Here is a 21,844-nt window from a genome sequence, read left to right on the forward strand (position 1 = left end):
ATAAAAAATAGGATGCATGGCATATTCATAATATTTGATAGTTACCATTTCTGTGACAAAGGGACAATGCTACTACATGAGTTTGTAGGCAGAAGAATAACAAGTTGGACCCAGTTGGGATGATGATAAGGACTCTGACATTTTCTTAAATACCAGAAACTATAATATTTGTTGCTAAATGTAGAGATGCATCTCTACAACTTCTGCAAATTCTTCAGGAGCCTGGGGAGATTGTGAAAGTCCATTTCAGTTGGATCTCATTTTTTGAACTCTCTGTGCCTTTGAAGGTACATTCAGAATAATCCATTTCTCCCTCCAGGACTTCTGCTTTACTCAGCCCTTCATCAGGAGCCTTTTTCCAGAAGCTGTTATGAAAGCAGCATAGACTTTGTGGTCTTCCATACCACCCTAGAGATGTCTGGGTTGGGATCTCTCTAAGTTCCCGAAGTAATTAATGGGGGAGATGCAATCTCTTACTCCACCACAGGCTAATTACAATGTGGCAAATTAGGGAAAAGCTGAATTTATTTGTTGTAAGGTGACATGTAGAGGTTCTCTTGACTGTTTAAGAAGCTTCAATATGTCAATCTGAGGAAGACTCCTAGTCATAGCTGCTCTCCAACTGCTTCTTGCTAGGGGGAAATTGTTCAGTATCAGCTCAGGCCGATCGGCACTGGCAGTAGCAGGGACACTGACCCTGCCAGATGGGTAAAAAAAAAAAAAAAAAAAAAAAAAAAATGGAAATCCAGCAGAGATGCGTAGCTGAACTTAGTGAGTTGGCAGCACTGCAAAGCTGACTGCCAGAATTCAGCACATATAAAGATGAAAACTCCCTCCCTCCCTCCCTCCCTTCCTGTTAGTGATTGCCACAAGAGGAAACTAAGAAAAGGGGTGGGGGGAGAGAGAAAAAGAAAAAAAAAAAAAGGTCTTTGCGTAGCTAGAACTAGACCTTGTTTGATTTTAATTTAGGATACTTTATATGTATATCAACTCTGAATGCAATAATGCAATATCAGCAACCTGCTTCTTGGGTCGATACTGCTCAGTACTTGTGAAATGAAAGGATTTTTCTAAAACTTATCAAGGTCCTAATAGTTAACCACTCTAATTCCATTTAAGTTGGAAAAGTCCCATAAGATCATCATTAAGATCTGACAAAGTGGATGAGATTTAAAAAAAAAACAAAACAAAAAAGAAAACATTCCAATGAGAGGCATTTTTAATGGCTGGGTTGTATTTTTCTTAAAAATGTCCTCTGGAATCCTTTGTTGCTTAAGTCAAGAGACTTGCTGAAATGAATTCCAAATGAGCTTTTTCTCCCAGAATAAGGCCTGGGAAGGATGCTGTATATTTTAACTTCCCAGTTGAGTTTGTCCTGAAAATGAGAATTACTTAAGCTTAAACTGAGACTGACAATTACTAAAATGAAAGTGAGAATTACTTAAACCTCAACATGAGAGTTAGTGAGATTTAGAGTGGTCCACAGGATTAATCTTCCCTTCCTTTTCAGTCCTGACCGCGGATCAAATGGAATAGAATAACTGGCCTCCAAAGCTTTCCCCATCTTGATCTTTCATATGTAAATGCTCCTCCTAACATCTGGTATGTATGTGTTGACATAAAACAAAATGTTTTAACAGCTAACAGCTCATCCTTACAATGTGTGATGTTTTTGACAATGCTGTCTTTCATCAGCTGACAAATTGCCTGCTAGAGCTGCAGTCCTTACCATTACTCCCTCGGAATTACTCCAAGGATTCTCTACTTGCATTAGTCTGTATGTCATCTGCACATTTTTCACTGGAATAATTTGTGTATTTTACTTCTCAGCATAAATGGATCAGCTTTGGGGAGAAAATTAAACTTGGATAACTTGAAATCTTTTGCTTAATATCATAATGCTGAAAACCATCTGAAATTGATTGGCCAAAGAGATTTTGAATAAGTTTTAATGAGTGGTAGGAAGGGCACATGGAAAATTTGTAGTATATGCCTTCTGTCCCACCTGCTATGGGCTTTTGCTTTTTTTTAATAATCAGTTTCTTGTTACAATACAGTACTGTCCTTAAAACCAAAGTTTAGGGAGAAAAATATGAAAATAATTCACAGTACGATATCCTTCAGTGCCTACAAATATTAAAGCTGACAAGTAGTTTGGTGAGCAGGATGGCAGATGGTCCGTGTCTGAGCAGAAGAAAGAGCAGCAGCAAAGGAAATATATTGCCAAGAGAAAAAGTGAAATTTAGAAAGCAGAAAAGGTAGCTAGGCATTACTTAGATTCATCAGAAGGAGGGAGGTAGAAAAAATAAGAGATTAGAGAATGAATTCATGATGACCATCTAAGCAAATCTTTTTTTTTTATTCTTTATGCAAGTTCCTTTACCAGCAGATTATAATATATGGGGTGGGTGTAGATAAAATTTAAGAAGTAGGAGCTTGGCTCAGAAAAGACAAAACCCAATCGTGGGGAATACCAGGCAAGTACTACAATTTAAACCAAGTTTAAACCACATAAGAGAGCAGAGCAGTAGGAGTGGAAGGCCAGGAGGAGCAGATGGGAAGCTGTTCTAAAGGTGGTGGATGCTCAGACTCCAGCCCTGCAGAGCCCTGGCTGCTAACACCACCCTGTGCCCAGGGTCAGGATCTGGCTTCTGCATCAGGCTGATTGCAGAAGTGGGGCTTTCGGTATTTATGAAAGATTTCTCTGAGTGTCTTAAACTGCTGACCATAGAAAGCTAAAGAGAAAGGAAAGTTAGAAGAGACACAGCTGCCTTGATCAATGCAGAAGGAACATTGCTCCCCATGTTCTGACCACAGGGTGCCTGGACGTAGATCTGCTAGTCTCTGATGCACGTTCTATTCAAAATGCTATTGACCCCAGGAATTGTTCATGAGAACTGTGTACAGACACCTTTGACTTTTGGTGTAGGTTTACAATCATGACTTCAATTCAGAGTTCTTCTCTATGCCATTGTTTTTATTTCAGTGGTTTTGATTGATAAAGACTGAAAAAGAACGGCATAAAGTTGTCGAGTTTGAACAGGGAATACTCTGGTTCTTTATTTGGCCTCTTGTTCACAAAAAAGGCATACACAGAATTTTTATTGTTTTCATTTGTACAGACTGATATTTACAACAGGAAAAGATGCAAAAACTCAGTGTCAGAATAAATGATGTGACTGGGAAATAAGTGTGTTCCCAGCACAACAATTAATGTGCAGACGAGATGCAGTCACTTTGTGAGCAAAGTGGGGTGTTTGAAAACCTGACACTGTCACAACTTTTTTTTCCTGTTACACAAAATGATTGTTAAGTTTGCTTTTTTTTTATTGGTAGCCACACAAAAGAATGACTGTTCTTTTCTTTTTTTAATAGATTCATTGGCTTAAAAAACAAATTCAATAGTATGCTTTGGTCAAAGAGGAAAGTAATACATTATCTGTGTCACTCCGGGACTATGAGATGTGTAACGTATTTATTGAAGAAGCAGCCTGGCTGACTGGAGAATCTTATTTTGTTTTACATTTATCTGTAAACTTGTATCAGTTGTCCAGCAGTTTGATTGACTGATACAGATTCTGTTTGGTATACATCCAAATGTGCTTGTTTATTGTTCACTCCCGTTATTATCCATAAATCTCTCAAGCCTTAGGTACTAGCAGCTGCATCGCTATCTGAATGTAAAACAATGCACCTGCTGTATAAGAATACAAATCTCTTGCTCAGAAAGAAAAAGGCAGAAAGTGCTAAATTATTAGCAGAAATTCAGCACCTTTAGAAAGTTAATAATATTTAAAGCTCCTGTATGTCTTAAATTAATTTTTGAAATGACATTTAGGCTCTGTGAAAATTAACTCCATAATGCCTTTGAAACACCTGGGAGCATATACATGGTTGAAGAATATCCTTGCTTGCAATTTTAGGGTTCAGGAAGTGTTGTTTCCTTCTTTCCTTCTGTGTTGCAAATTGTATTTGTATTGCATTCCTTGGTTTGGCGACTTTGAGAGTGGATATTGAGAACAGAGATTGGACTGCATAGTTGGTCAGTGATAGGAAAGTGACTATTAAGTGAGATGGCAGCTATTCATATCTGATTCCCTTTGCAAAATGTGGTTGCCACAAGATGAGGAATTGTTTGGTTACCTGGGAGTCCTTACAGACACGTGCAGGGCTGTGGAGAAACAGCTGCCCTCAGCAACTATGCCAAATTTCTCTCGAGTCTGTCCCTAAGTTTAATGTGTACCTTGTGACTGTTCCTGAGTGCAACTCTTGTAAACGTAACACAGCTCAGATCTTGAAAACCTTTTCCATGTGGTACATGGAGTGACAAGTTTTCAGTAGTTTTACAGGCAGTCGTTAAGGATGCTAAATTGGTACCAAGGTGGTTGGAGGTTGGGTGCTGAATTGTAAGATGTTGCACCAAATCAAGAAAAAAAATGTGCTGCAACAATGTTTTATGAAGTTTTAATTTGCTCATGAGGAATCTGTTTATTTGGTATGGGGCTGTGCGGCTTTTCAAGATTATTTCTGCAGCACGCTGCATACTATGCTTCTCACGTGGTTCAATGAGGAAATACCCAAGCAAATTCTAAATGAATTAGGTCAGGTTTGGGAAGCAGTTTCGCTGCAGCAGCATAGAGCTCAGCAAAAGCCAATTAATCCACCTGCTTGCATAAATAGTGCTCTGCCTGCTCCTTTCCCTAAAGAAGAAAAGCAATTTTGTCCATCTTCAACCCAGTAACTCTCCTGGGCTCCCTTTTCAACGTAATTTACGTGTGTTAGTCGCAGCCCAGTTTTCTTCCCTATTCCTATTGCATTAATCTGTTTTGAGTGTGTGACAAATCTAACAATAAAAGCGCAAAGTTCAAGGTCAAAAAGGATCTCTTGGGTCATGAGAATATCTCCAAAAGTAAATAAAGAATAAATGTATTGCATAATGAAACCAAATAACTTAGATCACCATAAAATCACTTCAGGAAAAGAACTGGGTTGCTGTCTTCCATAAACTTCTCTATTGGTGCCTTAAACTTCCCTAATGAGCTTTTTTCATTATTGTCTCATTAAGTCTAAATGTTCTGTTCTCTTATTGCCCTTATGTTCACCGTGGTTCTTCAAGTATCTGTGTTCAACATGTTCTTTAGAAAATAAATTTGCTTATTCTTTTAGCCTTCCATGTAAGTCTCCATTCTGAATCATCTGCTAAAATATGCATATGGAGTATGCATGTATACATATATATGCAAATATATGTTTGCATATAATAATAACACTAGTTTTGACCAGAGAGAACTACAGATCCTGTGAAATTAGCAGTGAGAAAGACAAGCTGATAACACTCCGATATGTTTGATACAGTTAGGCTTGCGAAAGGATGAGTAAATTCTATTGTCTGAACAGGACATGTCTAGCAAATTTTTTTCATAGTTCCAGCACTAAAGCTACCCAGTCTTTCACAGAGAAGTGCCTTTCCCATGTTTTTATCTTAGGCCCATACTCCTCTTGTTTCTCTGCCTATCCCGTTTCTCCCTTGGTCTGCTCCTTACTGCTTCTCGCCATTGCATAACTTGCCAAAACTTCATGAGCGTGCTTTCCTGTGATTTGGACAGAGCTCTTTGGTTCTGGCTAATTGATCTTGGTCTCCTCTTAGTGAAGAGCAACCATAATGCTGTCCTAATCTATAAGTCTGTCTCTTCTTATGTACCATCAATTCAAGCTAAAATAGAATACTTTTTGTTGTTGCTGTTAATGGGTAGGTTAAATAAAGTCACCAAGTCTTACAGTTGTGCTCAGATGGGCAAAATATCTCCAATTTCTACATATCTGTCGCTGCTGATAGATTTCCTTAATCCACTTTGCACAGCTGTAGCAAATTACTATTTTTTTAATGCATACTTTATGCTTGCAAATGCTCTTGAAAAATCACCAAGCTCTGTGGAAGCTGCCATTGTAGTAATTGTAAACAGTTGTATAAAATTATGCTGTCATGCTGTCTGTTCCGATTAAACACATAATGTTTTTGTATGGAGCATACAAATCTATATAGTAAACTGGAGAGAATGGGTCCTTAACAGTTCTATTAAAAGTCAAATTACATTTCTTCATAGCATAACTTGAGAAAAAATATAAGCAGTCAGCCTCTTTTTCTAAGATGAAAATGCACTAAAATACACAATTTAACACTAAGCTGCAATCTAAAATACCACTAAGGTTTTACGTATCACAATTACAAGAGAATCTTTTTCAACTATATTAAACACTAGGTGAACGTGAGCGACCAGCAGGCACAAATGAGGTGAACCTAATCTGCTTGTACTAGGATGTCCTGCTGCTATTTGTGAGTTGCTTCTGCTTTTCCTGACTTTTTGTATTCAGATACTTTAAGTAGGAGCGGGACTGTGGCATAAGGTGCAGTGTCTGTTTTTGTTTAGCATGTTTGTGGCTTAATTTTGTTCTTTGATTCTGCAAAGGAATGGTTCCATGGCAGAGCAGAGCATCTTGGCAGTGTTTTGCAACAAACGAACTTTGCTGACCTTTAAAATACCACTGCCACATTTCTCTGTCTAGAAAAATGTAAAAATGCAGGAAGTCCAGTTCTGCGCATTTTTATACTCAAGTCGTAGGAGGTGGAAGGGAGGGAGCACTGAGAGAGAACAGAGCCAGAACAATCTGTTTCTCACTCTGAAATTTGCTGTATGAATTCATTACAAAGCACTGTAATAATTGGAACTAAAATGATTTCCAGGTGGAATCATTTTATGGGCTGTCAGCTGATTCCTTAAGCACAGGGAATGCTGGCACTTCTCATTTTCATCATTTAGGTTACGTAATCTTAGGTAGTCACATAAATGACCTGGCCGGACCATGTGCACTTCAGGGTGTTTAGTGGCCCATGAAGAACGCCATCATCACCTTGGGTTAAATCACGATACATAGACAGAGGCCTCAAATCAAACATATTAGTTGTGTCAGCAAAAATTGTTACAAAGAGGACAAACATAAATGGACTGGAGTTTGAACTCTTTAAAATTGGTTTCTCATGCACGTAATGGAAGTCACAAGATGATGGGTCTGTGTTGCAGCACCTGGGGTCTTCCCCTGTATTTCAGAGCTGCTGCTGCTGTAATACCTGCAGCCCAATCTCAGTTCCTCAGTGATGGTGTGCTCAGTCATCTTGAAAGCCTAGAAAAAAACATCAAAATGGTTGAAATGTTATGACCTCTTGGTATGTCCTGCACCCCAATTAATGTGTGGAAAGACCTTTTTTGGAGAAAAAAAAAGAGAGAGAGAGAAGAAATCTTTGGTACCAATTTACAAAACATAAATTTACTGGTAAAATGTGGAAGAGCATATCCAAAACAAAGTTTTTCCTGCCTTCGAATGACAGATGAAGCAAATGAAAAGGTCTTTCTTATACCATTCAGTACTGACATACTCTGTGATCCTCTGGAATGCTTAAAGAATGGTAATGTTAAAAAGTTGTGATAAGTGGAGATATCACCTAGTAATATCAATTTCGACACAATGTGGTTTTGGTGACCGTGTTTCATAGACACAAAACACCTCCATTCTGTGGTCATCCAACAGAGAGAGCTGGGATGAATGGTCTCTAGTTTGCTCAAGAGAGAAACATTTGTCCTCAAAATTGCAATTTCTTAGGAAAATGTTTATGAACGGTATAAGTGGTTTCTTTTGTTTTGCATGGTTATTTTGCCCTGGAGTGTGCTTAATTTTGTTAAAGTCAGGCTAATGGACTGTAAGAAAATGGAAACATGTAATTGCAGAGCAACTAATGAGCCTCCATCACGGTGACAGTGACTTCAATCAACCCAGGCAGACTAGGGCTGTGTGCTTTTATTTTTTTTACAGCATTTGGAATATGTCTGTCTCCAGACACTTATATTAATGCTTAATATATAACTCAACTGCTGATTGAAAATACTTTCCAAAAGTAATGTTGTTGTTGCAGACTTCGGCTTGTATTAATTCTTCAACAAGTATTTCTTCTTCATGTATGGCAATTGGTAGGCAAGTGTTTAACATTTCATATATAATTACTCTACATGTACTTGAACTTGCTTAAATGGCATACTGAGCAGGGAAGAGACGTCTACAAGACACCAAAATTGCAACTGTATGTTGTCCTAACAGTCTGACCAGCATTACCAACAATAATAAATAGAAGAAATAAAGCGTATCAATATTGTTATGGTCTTGTGCAGTGGTGCATAGAACCTACTCAAAATGTAGAGGAAAGCACTGTGCATGACTGCATTTATTGTGTGACTGTATGTGCCCCTAACGTGCACATAACTTGTAATTATCACAACACGATTTGGTAAAAGTTGCTTTTAGAGATGGAATCTGAAGACCTCTGTCTTGAATTTTATATTCCATTCTAAAACCAAAAGATATTTATTCTGAAAATTGTTCCTCAGTGCAAAATTTAGTTATGATAAAAGAGTTAGATCTTCTTGAATTGTTTTGATTTATTTCATCTGCAAGTCTGGAACATGTTTCCTCTAGTAAAAATGTTATTCCCATTTAATAATTCTAGATAAAATCCTGCTAGTGGGACCACAGTCTTCCTAGGCAGCTGGGATTTAAGGAAAATCTTCTGATTCATTATGACAGTTTTCTCACTGCTGGACCAGTAATGGAGTGAGCACCGTTTCAGCCAGCACAGTCCTTAACTTGCATTTTGGGGTTAAGATTGGACATCCAGTGTCAGCTCTCCTCTCCCTGGAAGAGTCTGACTCAAAGGTTCTAGTCAGAGCTTCTTACATCTTTTATTCTTCTGGATTCTGGGTTATTGTTTTGTTTTTGTTTTGTTTCTGGTGATTCTTGCAGCACCAGTAGGCACACAGTATGGTTTTTGCTCTTTTTACATGCAGTGTCTTACAGGAATGTGGGGCTTTCATGTGGGAAGTGACAGTAGTGGCAGTCATTGTTCATTTTTTCAAAAGAAATATTTGAACACCATTGTTTGCATGAATATATGGCTGATGCAGTGCATTAATTGATAGATGTTCCAGTGTCTGTCTGGAAATTACAGCTGTATAGAATGATGGGCCTGGGAAATATGTCAGAGAGATCATTGGGTCTATAAATACATCAAGTGGATAAACATAAGGGGAAGATAAGAATGATTGAAACTGAAAGATATGTTGGCACAAGAATGAATGGGTTTAAATTGGTATGGAATAAATTTAGGCTGAAAATCAAAAGAAAATTCCTACATATTAGAAAAATCAGGTTCTGCCACTTGGAACCAAAGAGATGCTTAAGATCTCAGCTGGTCACCGTAATAGGATGATGGCACAAGTGAATTGTTTATTTAAATGTCATCAGATATGTAGTTTAAAAACTAACTGCATCCAGAAGTGACTCAGATTCACTGCCTTTTTACTGCAGTGGTTGCTAGACCTCAGCAGAAGTGTTCCACGTGTGAGGATGGAGACTGCAGCTTTTAGTGCCCTGCTAGCTTTCTGTTAATGCAACTGGTTGTCAAAGGAAGGGGTACTTGTCTCAGCAAAGTGGCTATCACACAGCAAATCTAGGTGTCTGCAAGCTATCCTGATCTAACCAGCACAAGCAATGACAGCAATGCAATGGCAGATCCAGCTGCAACACCACAACCTATTCCTAGACCTTGATATTCGAGCTTGGCCGTTCTTCAGTTCTGCAATAAGTACAGGCAGGTATTCCTTGTGCTAACTACTTGAATGTGTAAAGGTAAGGTGATACTTAGAGAGAGAAATGCTTTAGAAAGTACACGAAGAGTCAATCCTTTTTAATCCTGCCTGGATATTTATCTGTCCTCTCTAAGCATCAGCCATTGTCCACCCTCCTGTCAAATTCTGGTGGTGCTAGGTGGGCACGTGCCGAGCCATAGCTGCTCGGCAGGGGGTTACCAGCTGGCTGGCTGAGCAGCATTGCAGGGCTAGTGAGTTGCTCAGGTTTTTGAAGGAAGGTGCAGAGCTGGAGAGGAGAAAGGGAAAGGCAAAGTCCACTCTGCACATTGATAATTCATGAAATTAAATATCCCACAGAGAATGAGAAAGTTTTGACGTGACCTTACAGCTTTTCTCTGAGCAAAGCCTTACTGATTTGAACAGTTTGACAAAACAAAGTAAGCAGGTGATAATTTTTTTAAACTTAATTTTCTTTTGATTTTCCAGACCATCCTACAGAGCTCATTTATTGACTGACATTCCCAGTTTGTACTAGAAAAGAATGCACATCTTCCTTTCATCCCTTTTTTGTTTGTCAAAATGATCTATGCCCTAATAGAAAGGTCTTGTAATGGAAACACTGAATTCCGTGATACTGTTATCATCTAACTGAATGTACAATAAAGTTGTATCTTAACCCTGACATGAAACAGTAATTCAAAAGACCTTTGATGGGGGAATGTACTGTGAGGTGTGTTGGAAACTATTAGGCTCTTTGAGGACCCTGGATGTTTGTATTATGGAGAAGAAACAAGAAAAAAGAAAATAAGTGCACTTTTGATCATCCCAAGTACGAGCTTTGCTGAGGCATCTCACCAAGGGCAGGGCATAGTGGCTTTTCCCATTATTCCTGCTGGCTTTCTGATGCCTTTTTCTGTGAAGCCTCTTAACAAATGGGCTCCACATTCATCCAAACATCTTTGCCTGGCTTTTAAGTCATGATTTATGTTTATGAAGGTCACAGAAAAAATTCTCTTCCTTTCTATATTTTTCTGATATGCTGCTCTGTGTGGGGTGCTGCAGTAATTTGTGTGTTGCTTTGAGGGCAAGATGCAAGCTGCCAGTGCTGCAGTTGTCAGCAACTGGGTACGCTTCTGCGTGCTTCCACTTATATCCAATGTGTGCCTAACTAATTCATTTGTCTGAATGGCTCTGGCAGAGTGATTGCTTTCAATTAGTAAAATATTTCAGTATGTGTGGTCCTTTGGCACTATCCTCACATAACATTCATAACAATTAATTGCATTGTATCACCATACTCAGGTGAGGGCAAACAGCAGCTGTAATTTTGCTGCTCTTGCTGTAGGTAATTCCAGGTTGTGTGCACATCATATGCTTTTGTTCCAATATGCTATTGTTTTTTCTTGTTATTTCTGTTGATCTCAGCTAAGAATCCTTTTTATCATAGCTCCAGTTCTGCTTCCAACCTCTAGTATGAGGATTGTTATCCATCCCAAACATTAACCTTTTTTAGAGAGCATTTGTTATGCATAGTACAGTCAAAAAGAACTCAAATCCCTCACTTGGCAATATTTTTAAAAATATTTGAATGCTCTGTATAGTAGCAGTGAAACAGAATACAAAACTCTGAAATGCTACTTGAAACTGCCTCCATATGGTGGACTTCCTTCTCACATTCCAGTACACAATTTATAGCAGTAGAGAACTTGAAGACCTACAGTATTCAATCACAGGAACAATGACAATGTTTTTCAGATTGCTATCTACATATTAGATGCCATAAATTCACATCATGTATCCAAAATTAACCTTTCGTGTTTTAATTAAACTGACTTCCACAAGATGCTCAGACTGTGAAGAAGATCTGATGGTCCCTTTCTGCCATCCATTTTGCTGCTATGTGTTTGTTTTCATTATTAGTTAATGAACAGAATAGACTTCTAAATAGAATCTGTTTCCATAAACTTTCCATAAAGTAGGCAGTTTAGACATGGAAAAAGAGCCTCGGTTCCATTTGCGTGCACTGCACCGAACTGCAAGGTAAGTGGATGAGTTGTTTTACTGTGTGATATTAAAGGTCTTGTGGGCTCTCAAGCACATGTTGGTCAGGATGGTGTGAGGGTGCGTATGCCAATACCCACCAACAAAGTGACCTGGTATTATTTGAACGGTTACAGCTCCAGGTAAGAGACGCATTTCCTTGGTGCATTGATAACATAACTCTGTAATTTTACATGTCTACAAACAACTCATCTCACTTTAAAACTCCTGAGATTCAGACACAGCTCTCCATTCGCTGCAGACCTGCTGTCCAACTGCAGTGTGCTTCTCCAGCATGGCTGGCTTAGTATTGATTAGCTCGAACAAATTATTTGCAGATGTCAAGAAAGGGTTTAAACTTAGAGGAAAATACAGCTCTTCTGTTCCCAGCTGCTGTTGGTGGTTTAATACCACAAATAGGCCGGTAACTACCAGCCTGCTTCCGTGAGGGCTGTTGGTACAGGGCACCAGCCTCAGAGGATGGGGCGTGGGGAAGGCACCTCTTAGGTGATTTCAGAGAGCACTCAGACTGTAGTACAGAGCTGTGCCTGTCATTCAGGGAGCCTATCCCTGAATCTGAAAGCACCATTTTGTACAATAATCCCCTTAAGTGTCTGTGTCTGCTCACCAGTTTCAGATAAAATGTAGCTGCACAAATCATTTGGTGGAATCACCAAGTTTTTCAATAGAAATTACCAGATAATTAAAACAAACCAAATAATAGATCCCTTAAATCTCTGTCAAACCACTTACTTATCTGTGGACTTTGAGCCTTTTAATATTTAACACCACAAACGGCATAAATGCAGTAAAAGCAATGTTATGTATGTGTGTGTTTTGCACACTGTGACAGCCAGCCAATCATGCAGCAGTGGTTTGGTTTTGTTATTTGGTTTTTGTTTGTTTGTTTGTTTGTTTTTAAGAAACTATTAGTTGTGTTGTGAAATGAATAGAGGGGGAGTTAACACTGAAAAAATAGAAGAAATGTACCTAGAGTTGGAGTTGTTGCCTTGCTGTACATACTACTTTTGTACAGGCATGGGGGAGTTGTGCAGTAATGGCAGTATTTTTTGTGAAGTGACATTTGATATTTCCTCCATTGAATCATAAGAGACATTGGTCAAATGGTAACTTTTATGATAAAGTTCACTGCTATAAGGTCTTTAAAGCTTTCAAGTTTATAGCCCAGTGATTTTTCTTAAAAAAAGAAAAAGGTGCTTCTTTTTTTTTTTTTCTCACTAAATGAAGGAGGCTTACATAGGTGAATACAACCTCTTTTAAATGCAACCTGTTACGCATATGGATTGTTACCCTGGGGCCATATCCATGGTGTGAGGGCCATGCCTGGTTCCCCAGAGAAAGGAGCCTCTCAGTGAGATTTGGAGGAACAAGGAAGATCTTGGTGTAAATAAAGGGAGAATGGGTTGAGAGACACATAGGAGACACAGGAAACCAGCAAGCCCACAGTACAGGAAATGCCAGAAACATTGGGAGAACTTTGATTAAAGCCAATATGCCTTTATCATCATACAAGCCTGAAAGACAGAAATACTGGAAATTAGGCTTAGTACTGCTGCTGTGTAAGGCAACTGCTTACATAGCGTGTGAGACTCATGCATGGAGTAATCAGAGTAAGTTTAAATAATTCTTGTGGTACATTCTGCATTATTTAAAATAAAACAATATGAGAAAGTGTCGTCTTTGTACAGCAAATATGGTTACCATTGTCAATATTGAATGTCTAAAGAAATGTAGCTTCCTGGATCAAGGTAAATAAAAAACAACATCTTTCTAAAAAAGTCTAAGATTCCCTTACCTTTAATTGAGTCTCCTGCATCTTTCAATGCAAAAATCAGACCAGATATGTAGGCAGCTAAATAAAGATATAAATAAATATGGAAACTTTCTTGTCATTAGAATAGAGATGTATAATAGAGATGTATAATACTGTAAAAGTCTTGGTGTAAATACACATACTCTGCTGATGTTAGTTGTTCAGGGGCTTTTTTTGACTGCAGTAGAACCGAATTACTTAGTGCATTAGGGAATAAAGCTATATTTTTCCACAAATTGATGTACATTTCTTGTCCTGAAGTTGAAGAAAGTAATTAGGTTTTAAGAAATTGACAAAAACTTAAAAAATTTTCCCTGCCTTTAGAGAGCAGTAAACACGATTGCATCTGAACATTTTTCTGTAGCAGGCAAGTGAAGGACAGCTTAATGATCTGTGGAAGGAATAAAGTAACATTTAGCATGAGAAATGTTTATTAAATGTCATATGTTCATAAGAAGTGGGAGCTATTAGCAATTCCTTTAATGTTTCTGTGAGGCTGGTTATATTTTACAGACCCATATTGTCAAATACCCATTTGGAAATAATAGTGCAAAAATCCCTATAGTAATTTCTAAGAACCTCGTAGACTTATTCCACCCTAATAGACATTTTATGTAATTTGTTTAACCAGAAGAGGATCCCCCCCTCCCCCCCCCCCCCCCCGGCCCCACACACTGCAGTCAAGTGAAATCTTTTAAGTCTGTGACAAGACAAATAACCTAGTTCATACGTGGTTCAAAAAACTTTCCAGACCATATGTTTTGAAAGTGCTATATTTGCTTTTGGAATATGGTTTGTAGCACTTTTTCAGTTGTTTGTGTTGACAAAAATATGATTCCCCTCTCCTAAGGAGCTTTATGAGAGCTTGTCGTGACATAGATGGAAGGGAGCAGTTTTTGCAATGTAGAGGTTGGCATTTTCAAAGGACTCTGCGTGACTAACTATGCCAATTGCTATTGAAATGCAGTGGAAGTGTCTAATTACTTCAAGCATCTTGGAAAAGCTCAGTTTAAATCAATACAACAATACCATTCACCAACATTCCTGCGTATAAAGGCAAGCCCACCTGCAGATGCCACTGTGCAAACCTTGAGCAGTGACGAGGTATGGACAAGGATTTTATGCAGTGCAAGTCTCAGCTCTGCAGGAACCGTTACGTTAATGACACGGAGAAGGATAGGAGACAGTATTGCTCTGTAGCATAATTCTCCTGATGGTTCCTCGGTTGTTACAGTGCCATAATCACCTACTAGGCAATTGTGACTGTGGGATGAGTGTAGTCATTGTCAGAGCAAGTTGCTGCAGAAGCCCAAGAAAATACTTCAGAATTGCAGAAGTAGGTCAAATAGCTGCTTTGGTGTTTTCTCTTTGTGTACTTCTTAGCACAGAAGACAGATCCTTGTATGTGAGGCTGTACTTGTAGATGGTAGTGTAAAAGAAGTGTGATATCTGGAGCCAAATGAGGAAAAAAAAAAAAAAAGAACCAGAGATCATAGGCTCCAGTAATGAACTGGAACAGAAAAGAGAATTTGTTTTTTTTTGTTTGTTTTTACAATTTTAATGCTACTATAGATTTTTGCTAATCTATTTAAACTCTCAGAGTATCAGGGAAATATTTCTATTTATTTACTGTAGGAACATCTAGCAGAATCATTGCTTATAGCAGTTGCTACTCCTATCAGTAACCAAGTAACCACAATATATTGTTTGATGTTTAATGCAGTCTCATTAGATTTTGGGGGGATTGATCACAGAGTGGTGACATTTACTTCTCATTTTCAACATATATTTAGAGGAAGCTTTGTAAATAACCTCTTCACCATGAGTCACCATACAGACAGCTTCATTTTCATTTGATGCAGTAACTAATTTTAACTGAAACAGCATTAAATTGTTAGCAAATTAGAAAATATCTTAGTTGGTTGACAAGAGACGAAACATTATGTGTGGACACACTGTCTGGACTGTTAGAGTCCTTATATGTGTTCTGTTTGTTTGTTTGTTTTTGAGTATTAACTAAATCAGTAAATAAAAATGTGTGTAGTAGCAGTATCTGGCATTTACTTGCTCTCTTCTCTCTTGGTGAATATAATAGCTCATTCAGAGAAAAATGAAGGATTGTGGTATTTGGCTGACACCTAACGCTAAATATTTTGTCCTGGACCTGCTAAAATTCTTAAAGATATGCTTCAGGCATTTTCTAAGCTTGATGGAATAATTTCAATCCATAAATTTAAAATTAAAGACATGATTGTTTGTTCGAGTGAATTTATAGCCACAGTAAATATATATATATATATATGTCTAATCTAGGGTTAAAATTTGTATTGATTTACAAGACTGGATATCTACAGATTGTCTACGTTATTTGATGAAAGTAAATTTGTTTATCAAAATCCAACGTTGTGCATCAAAGAAAAATAACAGTCTGTTAGCTGTAGAGATGATAATATAAGATCTTTAAAATGACAGAACAGGCAAGATAATCCGCTGCAAGCCTGCATGCTGCAGGAGAGGTAAGTAGTTCAGAATTCTAACGTGTCTTGAACCTGTGAACATGCAAGCATTGCTAGTATTTATTTTCAGAAGTTAGAAACAATCTTTCCACTTTGGTGGAGTAAAACACAGCCAGGAGTGTTTGTCATTCAAACAGAAAGAAACTCAACAGTTTAGTCCATTATTCAGTACTGTGTACTATTTATATAAGAACAGGTCTTGCTGTGTGTTTTTCAAGTGCACCTTTGTTATAGAATTGATGGTGGGTGGGGGGTTCTATCTGGAGGCTATGCTAACCTCTATAGAGCCATACAAATATTCAAAGCAAGTCTAGTTTGGTTTTTTTCCTGCATTTTTTTTAAACCAAAAAGAAATGGATAGAACGATTAACTCCTAGATGTTGTCTCAGTGTTGAGTTTTGTGGACTGAGGATTTTAATTTGCTTTAAGATAAAATTAACCCTGTCTGTACCCTATCATATTCAATTCAGAATATGAATATTTTATCATTGTTTACAGCAAGAATACAGCAGATTGTGAAGTTTTATATAGCTTTATGGCTTCTGTTTTTAAATTATGATTTCTGTGATTTAAAATTTCACTAAAAAATGACCCAGTCCTTTAAGGGATGCGTATACGTATGGTTTTTGTCACTGTCAACATGGGCAGGAAAAATTACTGATATATTCTGTAGATTTACTGTCACCCCAGCTAGCATGTACTGAATAACACACCTTTTGCCAGAGAAATTCACATCAACAAAAAATTTGGTAGTCCTCTTTTTTGGAGAGGATAAATGGACGGACCAGGCTTTAGTTTGCTCCAAGTCCGTCTCAGGATTTAGTTCGGTCCATTTTTACATGTCATACAGATTAAGATTTGTATAATGTCTTTCAGTGAAGATGCTTTGAAAAAACAGTAGTTGAACTATCTTTGTTTTATTTCTTTGATTGATTCCCTTGAATCGTCCCAATCATTCCCCCCTAAATATTGTGGAGAGTACCTCTGTGCAAATTAGTTGTAGAACCAAATCTCTAAAACAACAAAACCCAGTCTAGTGCTTTCTAATAACTCACATTTGACATGCTGGTGCTTTTTCTTTTTGAGTCTGAAAAAAGCTTCTGAGAGCATTTGGCCCATTTGTTAAGTCTGAGCACTCCTTTTTTTGATCTAACATCCAGAGGAGGTTGTGTCTCCTCCCTGCTGAGCAGAGACAGAGCTTGTCCTATAAAGCTGTGGGCTCACATGCTAAAGTGAGGCACTAGTCTGGATTCCAAAAATAATGTGCTTTCATACGCGTACCTGACCAGTTATGCTTTTATCTACATTAAATACACAAGCAGGCTGAAAACTGCGTGCTGTCAAACAGCGTAAAACATAATGGATAAAGTAGTAGCAGTTTCTGTGTTTAGGTAGTATCCTCAGCTAGCTCCCTTTTGAATGAAAGGGGTTTTTTGTTTGTTTGTTTGTTTATTTGGTTTTTGTTTTTTTCCTATTTCAGACAAAGTTTGGTTGGTCTTAAACTTTGTTTTATTCCCATCAACCAAATAATCTGTTCCGAATACTTGAGCTGTCCCAAGGTAGTTTGCAGCATATTACTGTGTTGCATTTTTTATTCAAGACATAAACTACCAAGGACAATTTAGCAAATCTTATGAGTTTATTGGAACCAATAAATTACATTTACAGGGGAAAATACTTTGCGCAGATATTGTAAAGCTGTCTCCTTCATGCCAAAGTCAACCTATATTTAGAACAGATTTAAATGTCTAAAATGGTATAAGGTGAATATTTTAATATTGAATATTTTTCTTCTACAAATCAGTGATATTTATATTTCTATTCATAGTGTGTGTTAGAATGCACCCAGAATAACGAAACCTTTCTTGAACTGGGAAAAAACTCCATGTTAATACGAGTAAGAAAAAGGCCCCAGCAAACCATAATCCCAAGGCTGCATGTTGCATGTGAAGCACTAGTAAATTTATCCATTAGCAGGTGCAAGTTTATCTTCTCTTGTGCTTGTTATCAAGTATTCCCAGGTGTGTATGTATTCATAAAGTATAAATTAAAATGGCTTCAATATTAGCAACAAATTCACATAATACAAGGACCATAAGGCACAGTATTTTTCCCACATCAACAACAAAATACAGAAATATTCATAAAATTAAATACAAAAGTGAATAGTCTTCCTGTCTTAGTAATATATTATTTCCTCAGAACATTACAATACCAGAAAGAAAAGAAATCACAATAACAAAAATAAAATACAGTCACATTATTTGGTTAATGACCCTATCTTGCGGAGCAGCGCCCACGCTTCAGCACATTAATAGCTCTCATATACATTTTTGTTGAACTGAGTCCTTGAAGAAACTGCATCGCCTGATGGCAAATTACTTGACACTCCGCACTCTGTCCCCAAGGAAGTGTTCTGGATGCAGTTTATCACATACGCATTATGACTGAGTAGGAATATAACAGCCTTTTGTTGCACAGGGGCATGTCAGGGAGGGCAGTATTTCCATGGTTTTGTGCTTGGTTCAGCCTTTGGCCAGCACCACAGCTTGGTTTCTGCCCCCGTTGCCCCACGGTGTGCACATCTCTCACAAATGCCTGCTGGAGGGTCTTGCCATCGTCAAGAGAGGAAAAAGCACAATTCTGAGGAGGATGGCGCTTGTGAAAGCATTTATGTTCACCAGAACAGGGTGAGTGAGAGCAGCCAAGGGCAGCCGGATGATGACCATAACCTGCTCCCCACCCCTCCTGTCCTGGCCACTGCTGGGTGCAGGGGAGGAGAAGCAGCCCTGGGCGCGCTGGTTGCTCACCACGCAGCACTTCTAGTGGGGAGCTTTCAGGGCCCTCCTACCCCTGCCAGAGCCCTGTCACTTCTCTGCTGGAGGTGGCGCCCTGTCTGTGGAGTAAAGGCTTTATTCCCAGAGTGTTAGCACCCGATTCTGCCGTCTGAGAAAGCGGGTATAGTTTTTGGAGGTGGCCTTTCAAAGGAGCCGACCCAGACGAGGATTCTGATAAGGAGAGAGGTGGCAGCAGTCGTTTTCTCTCCTTTCCTGCTTTTGTTGGTTTTTTTTTTTCTGGATTTTTGTTTTTTCTCTGTCTAGTGGAGGAAACATCATAGAATGATACAAACATTACACTAAGAGCCAAACAATGGGGGCAGTTAATGACTGCTGATATTTCTTCTTTTGCCTTTTGTTACTTTGCATCCTCAACTCTGTGTGTTGGACGTTGGGAAGCACCATTGCTGTAGGAGCCATGTTTATACTAAGGAATTAAGTTTTAAAGTTAGGTGTTTGTTAACTTGTGAGTACAGCTGAATTTCTGCAGTGAGAGAAAAGGGGATGGAAGGCTGTGTGTACATTCAGATTCTTAAGAGGTTATTTCTTTTATTTTTTTTTCCTTCTGAAGTCCTTGAGCCAAAGTAGTGCTGCCATGCCGTTGCTGTATGTGGGATCAGAGCATCTGTCTTGTTTTAAAATGAAGTCTTGACATTCTTAAACCAGGGAACAAGGGGAAGAAAGTGAAGAGTTGTGTTACAATCTCTTTGCAGTTTAAAAACAAAACCAAACATAAATATGGATTTACAGATGCATTTGGGCAGCACTTGCACACTATCCAGTGGTCTGGAAGGTGTGTTTGAAACAGGGTGCCACTGTCACCCATGGCATTTTGCACTTCACAGTCAGTGGGACGCCCATGATCCCCAGACATGCTTCCTGGGTGATCTCCTGGTCACGACTCTGGGCATGGTGGCTCTTCCCCAAACCCGTGGGTGAATGCAGAGGTTGGCTCCCAAGCCTGGGCTCCGTTTCTGTCATGCAGGGGAAGAGGGCTGTGCAAGCACCTGTGCGCTCTGAATGGCGCAATGCACCAAATCCACGGGGATTATTAATGGGGTGTTTTCTCTTTCCAGGTGTCTGCTTGCAGAGCTTGTAGAACAGTTCTTGGTGATACAAATTGGCAGCTTAGATATTTTACTGTAAGGGTTTCTCCCATTAGACATCCTTTCATCATAATCTTTGTAAATCAGCTTTATCAGCGATATATACTATGCTGGTTGCTGAAGTTGCTTTCCAGGCACGTGAGAGATTTAAAATAAATAACCTGACAAATTTCCGCCCTCTTCAATTGAACCTTCCAGATGTTGTTAAGGAACCCTCCAGTTTTTAAAGGAAGGGTGTATTTTATATGTGCTTTTTGAGCAAGTAGTTTTTAACCGTGTTGGTGAACTGAACGAAGGAGAGTGCAGGCCATGCATGGGAAGCTCTGCTATTTAGAGAACATGCATAGCCCGGTCAGGAGAATTTTATCAGCTCTTCTACATAGCCTTAAAAAGATGATACAGCTTGATCTTCATGTGTGAATATCCTTAGCTCCTTGGAGACCTGATTACAGTGTTTTGATCTCCATTATCGTTTTTTAAAGCAAGCAGTTGGTGGCTACATCTTTATCTAGTTTACAGAAAGTTGCAAGGTGTGAATTGCAGGCAGATAATATTTGTGGATTTTGTAGGTACAGAAAAATTGAGGAAAAAAAGCAAGATACATCTTATGCTCTTCTAAGAATTAAATCCCAGTGCCAATTGTGCCAGGGATGTTTGGATGTGAATGCATGAATATAGATCAGATTTGCAATGTATGGCTTTAACTTTGTGTGAAGTTATGTGCTTAAAATTCATATATGTATGGCTTTAATTTAACATTAACATATACATGTAATGCAAAAGTAAAATATGTCAGTTCTAGCATAGACAAAAATTGTGGTTTGCACCCTTTCAGAAAGTTTGGTCTTCCACAATTTCAATTTGTATTTGAAGCTACTCCTTACACTCCTTACACACCCAGTTTCAGAGTCAGCTATAATTTTTTCCTTTGCCTTGTCCCTGAAGGATGGAGAGTTTATTATTCTTTAATTGCATGTCAACTTAAACATACTTCCTATCAAGTTAAAAATGGTAAAGGCTTTATATAAATTGATATCTACTTTGCACTAAAACTTCTTTCTGTAACAGCATCACACCATGATTCACTACCACCACTAGTCGTGAAAAAAGGGGCCTTGAAGTAGTTTGAGCTCATTATGGTAGATTCAGTCCATGTGACTGAAAAAAAAAATGAAGTTTTTGATTGTTCTGATTTCCTTGAAATTATTGCTCCGTATCAGTCAGATGGCTAAATATGCAACATGCCTGCTATTTCCTGAAGTGAGGCTTTCTGTTATGGAACAGACCACAGTTGTGCAATCACGTTGTGTGGGAGCATGGACACTGTAATGAGCTGCGAAACTCAGTAAAAACCTTTCATTTCTCAGTCTAGGTTTTGATCCCTGAAAGAGAACTGAAAGCAAAAGCTTTCATTAATGATATTGAGAGAGGATTTTAAGGAGGAAGAGAGGATGAATTCCTATAGGTAACTGGCTTGAGGCCGTTCAGTCAATGTAAGTATAATGAGTGCAGGTGTTCACATCCTACCCCAAATACACTTACTTTATGTGGCAACACTTTAAAGTTCTGGTTTACAGTTGCCCCTGTGAGGACAGAGCTCCGGTTTTCTTTCAGTCCAGTCCTTATACAGTGTGTCCCTGACCCTGTACTGAGTTCTGCAGCATCTATCATAAAATACTGAATGCTACAAATGATGATAAAGATTGTTTTTACTTTTTAGCCTATTTCTTACATTTCCATCTCTTTTTTCTTTTACATGCTTTCTTGCGTACAGCAGACCATTTAGGAATCGAATTCATGGGTAAGTTTTCCCTTATCT

The 21,844-nt window shown here is 38.5% G+C and overlaps 1 protein-coding gene across 2 annotated transcripts in view; it reads left to right on the forward strand.

Moving 5' to 3' along the window:
• The window catches only part of NRG3 (neuregulin 3), a 404,839-nt gene that overhangs the window by 306,474 nt on the left and 76,521 nt on the right, over window positions 1-21,844 (forward strand). Inside the window, exon 4 of one of the 2 annotated variants that reach the window (XM_080596380.1) lies at window positions 21,800-21,826. In XM_080596380.1, the coding sequence (XP_080452506.1) occupies window positions 21,800-21,826 (27 nt within the window). The remainder of the gene's footprint in view (window positions 1-21,799; window positions 21,827-21,844) is intronic. The other variant, XM_080596381.1, reaches the window with a different exon arrangement.

Source organism: Anser brachyrhynchus (genome assembly GCF_964034855.1).
Source record: "Anser brachyrhynchus genome assembly, chromosome: 6".
Taxonomy (NCBI): Eukaryota; Metazoa; Chordata; class Aves; order Anseriformes; family Anatidae; genus Anser; species Anser brachyrhynchus.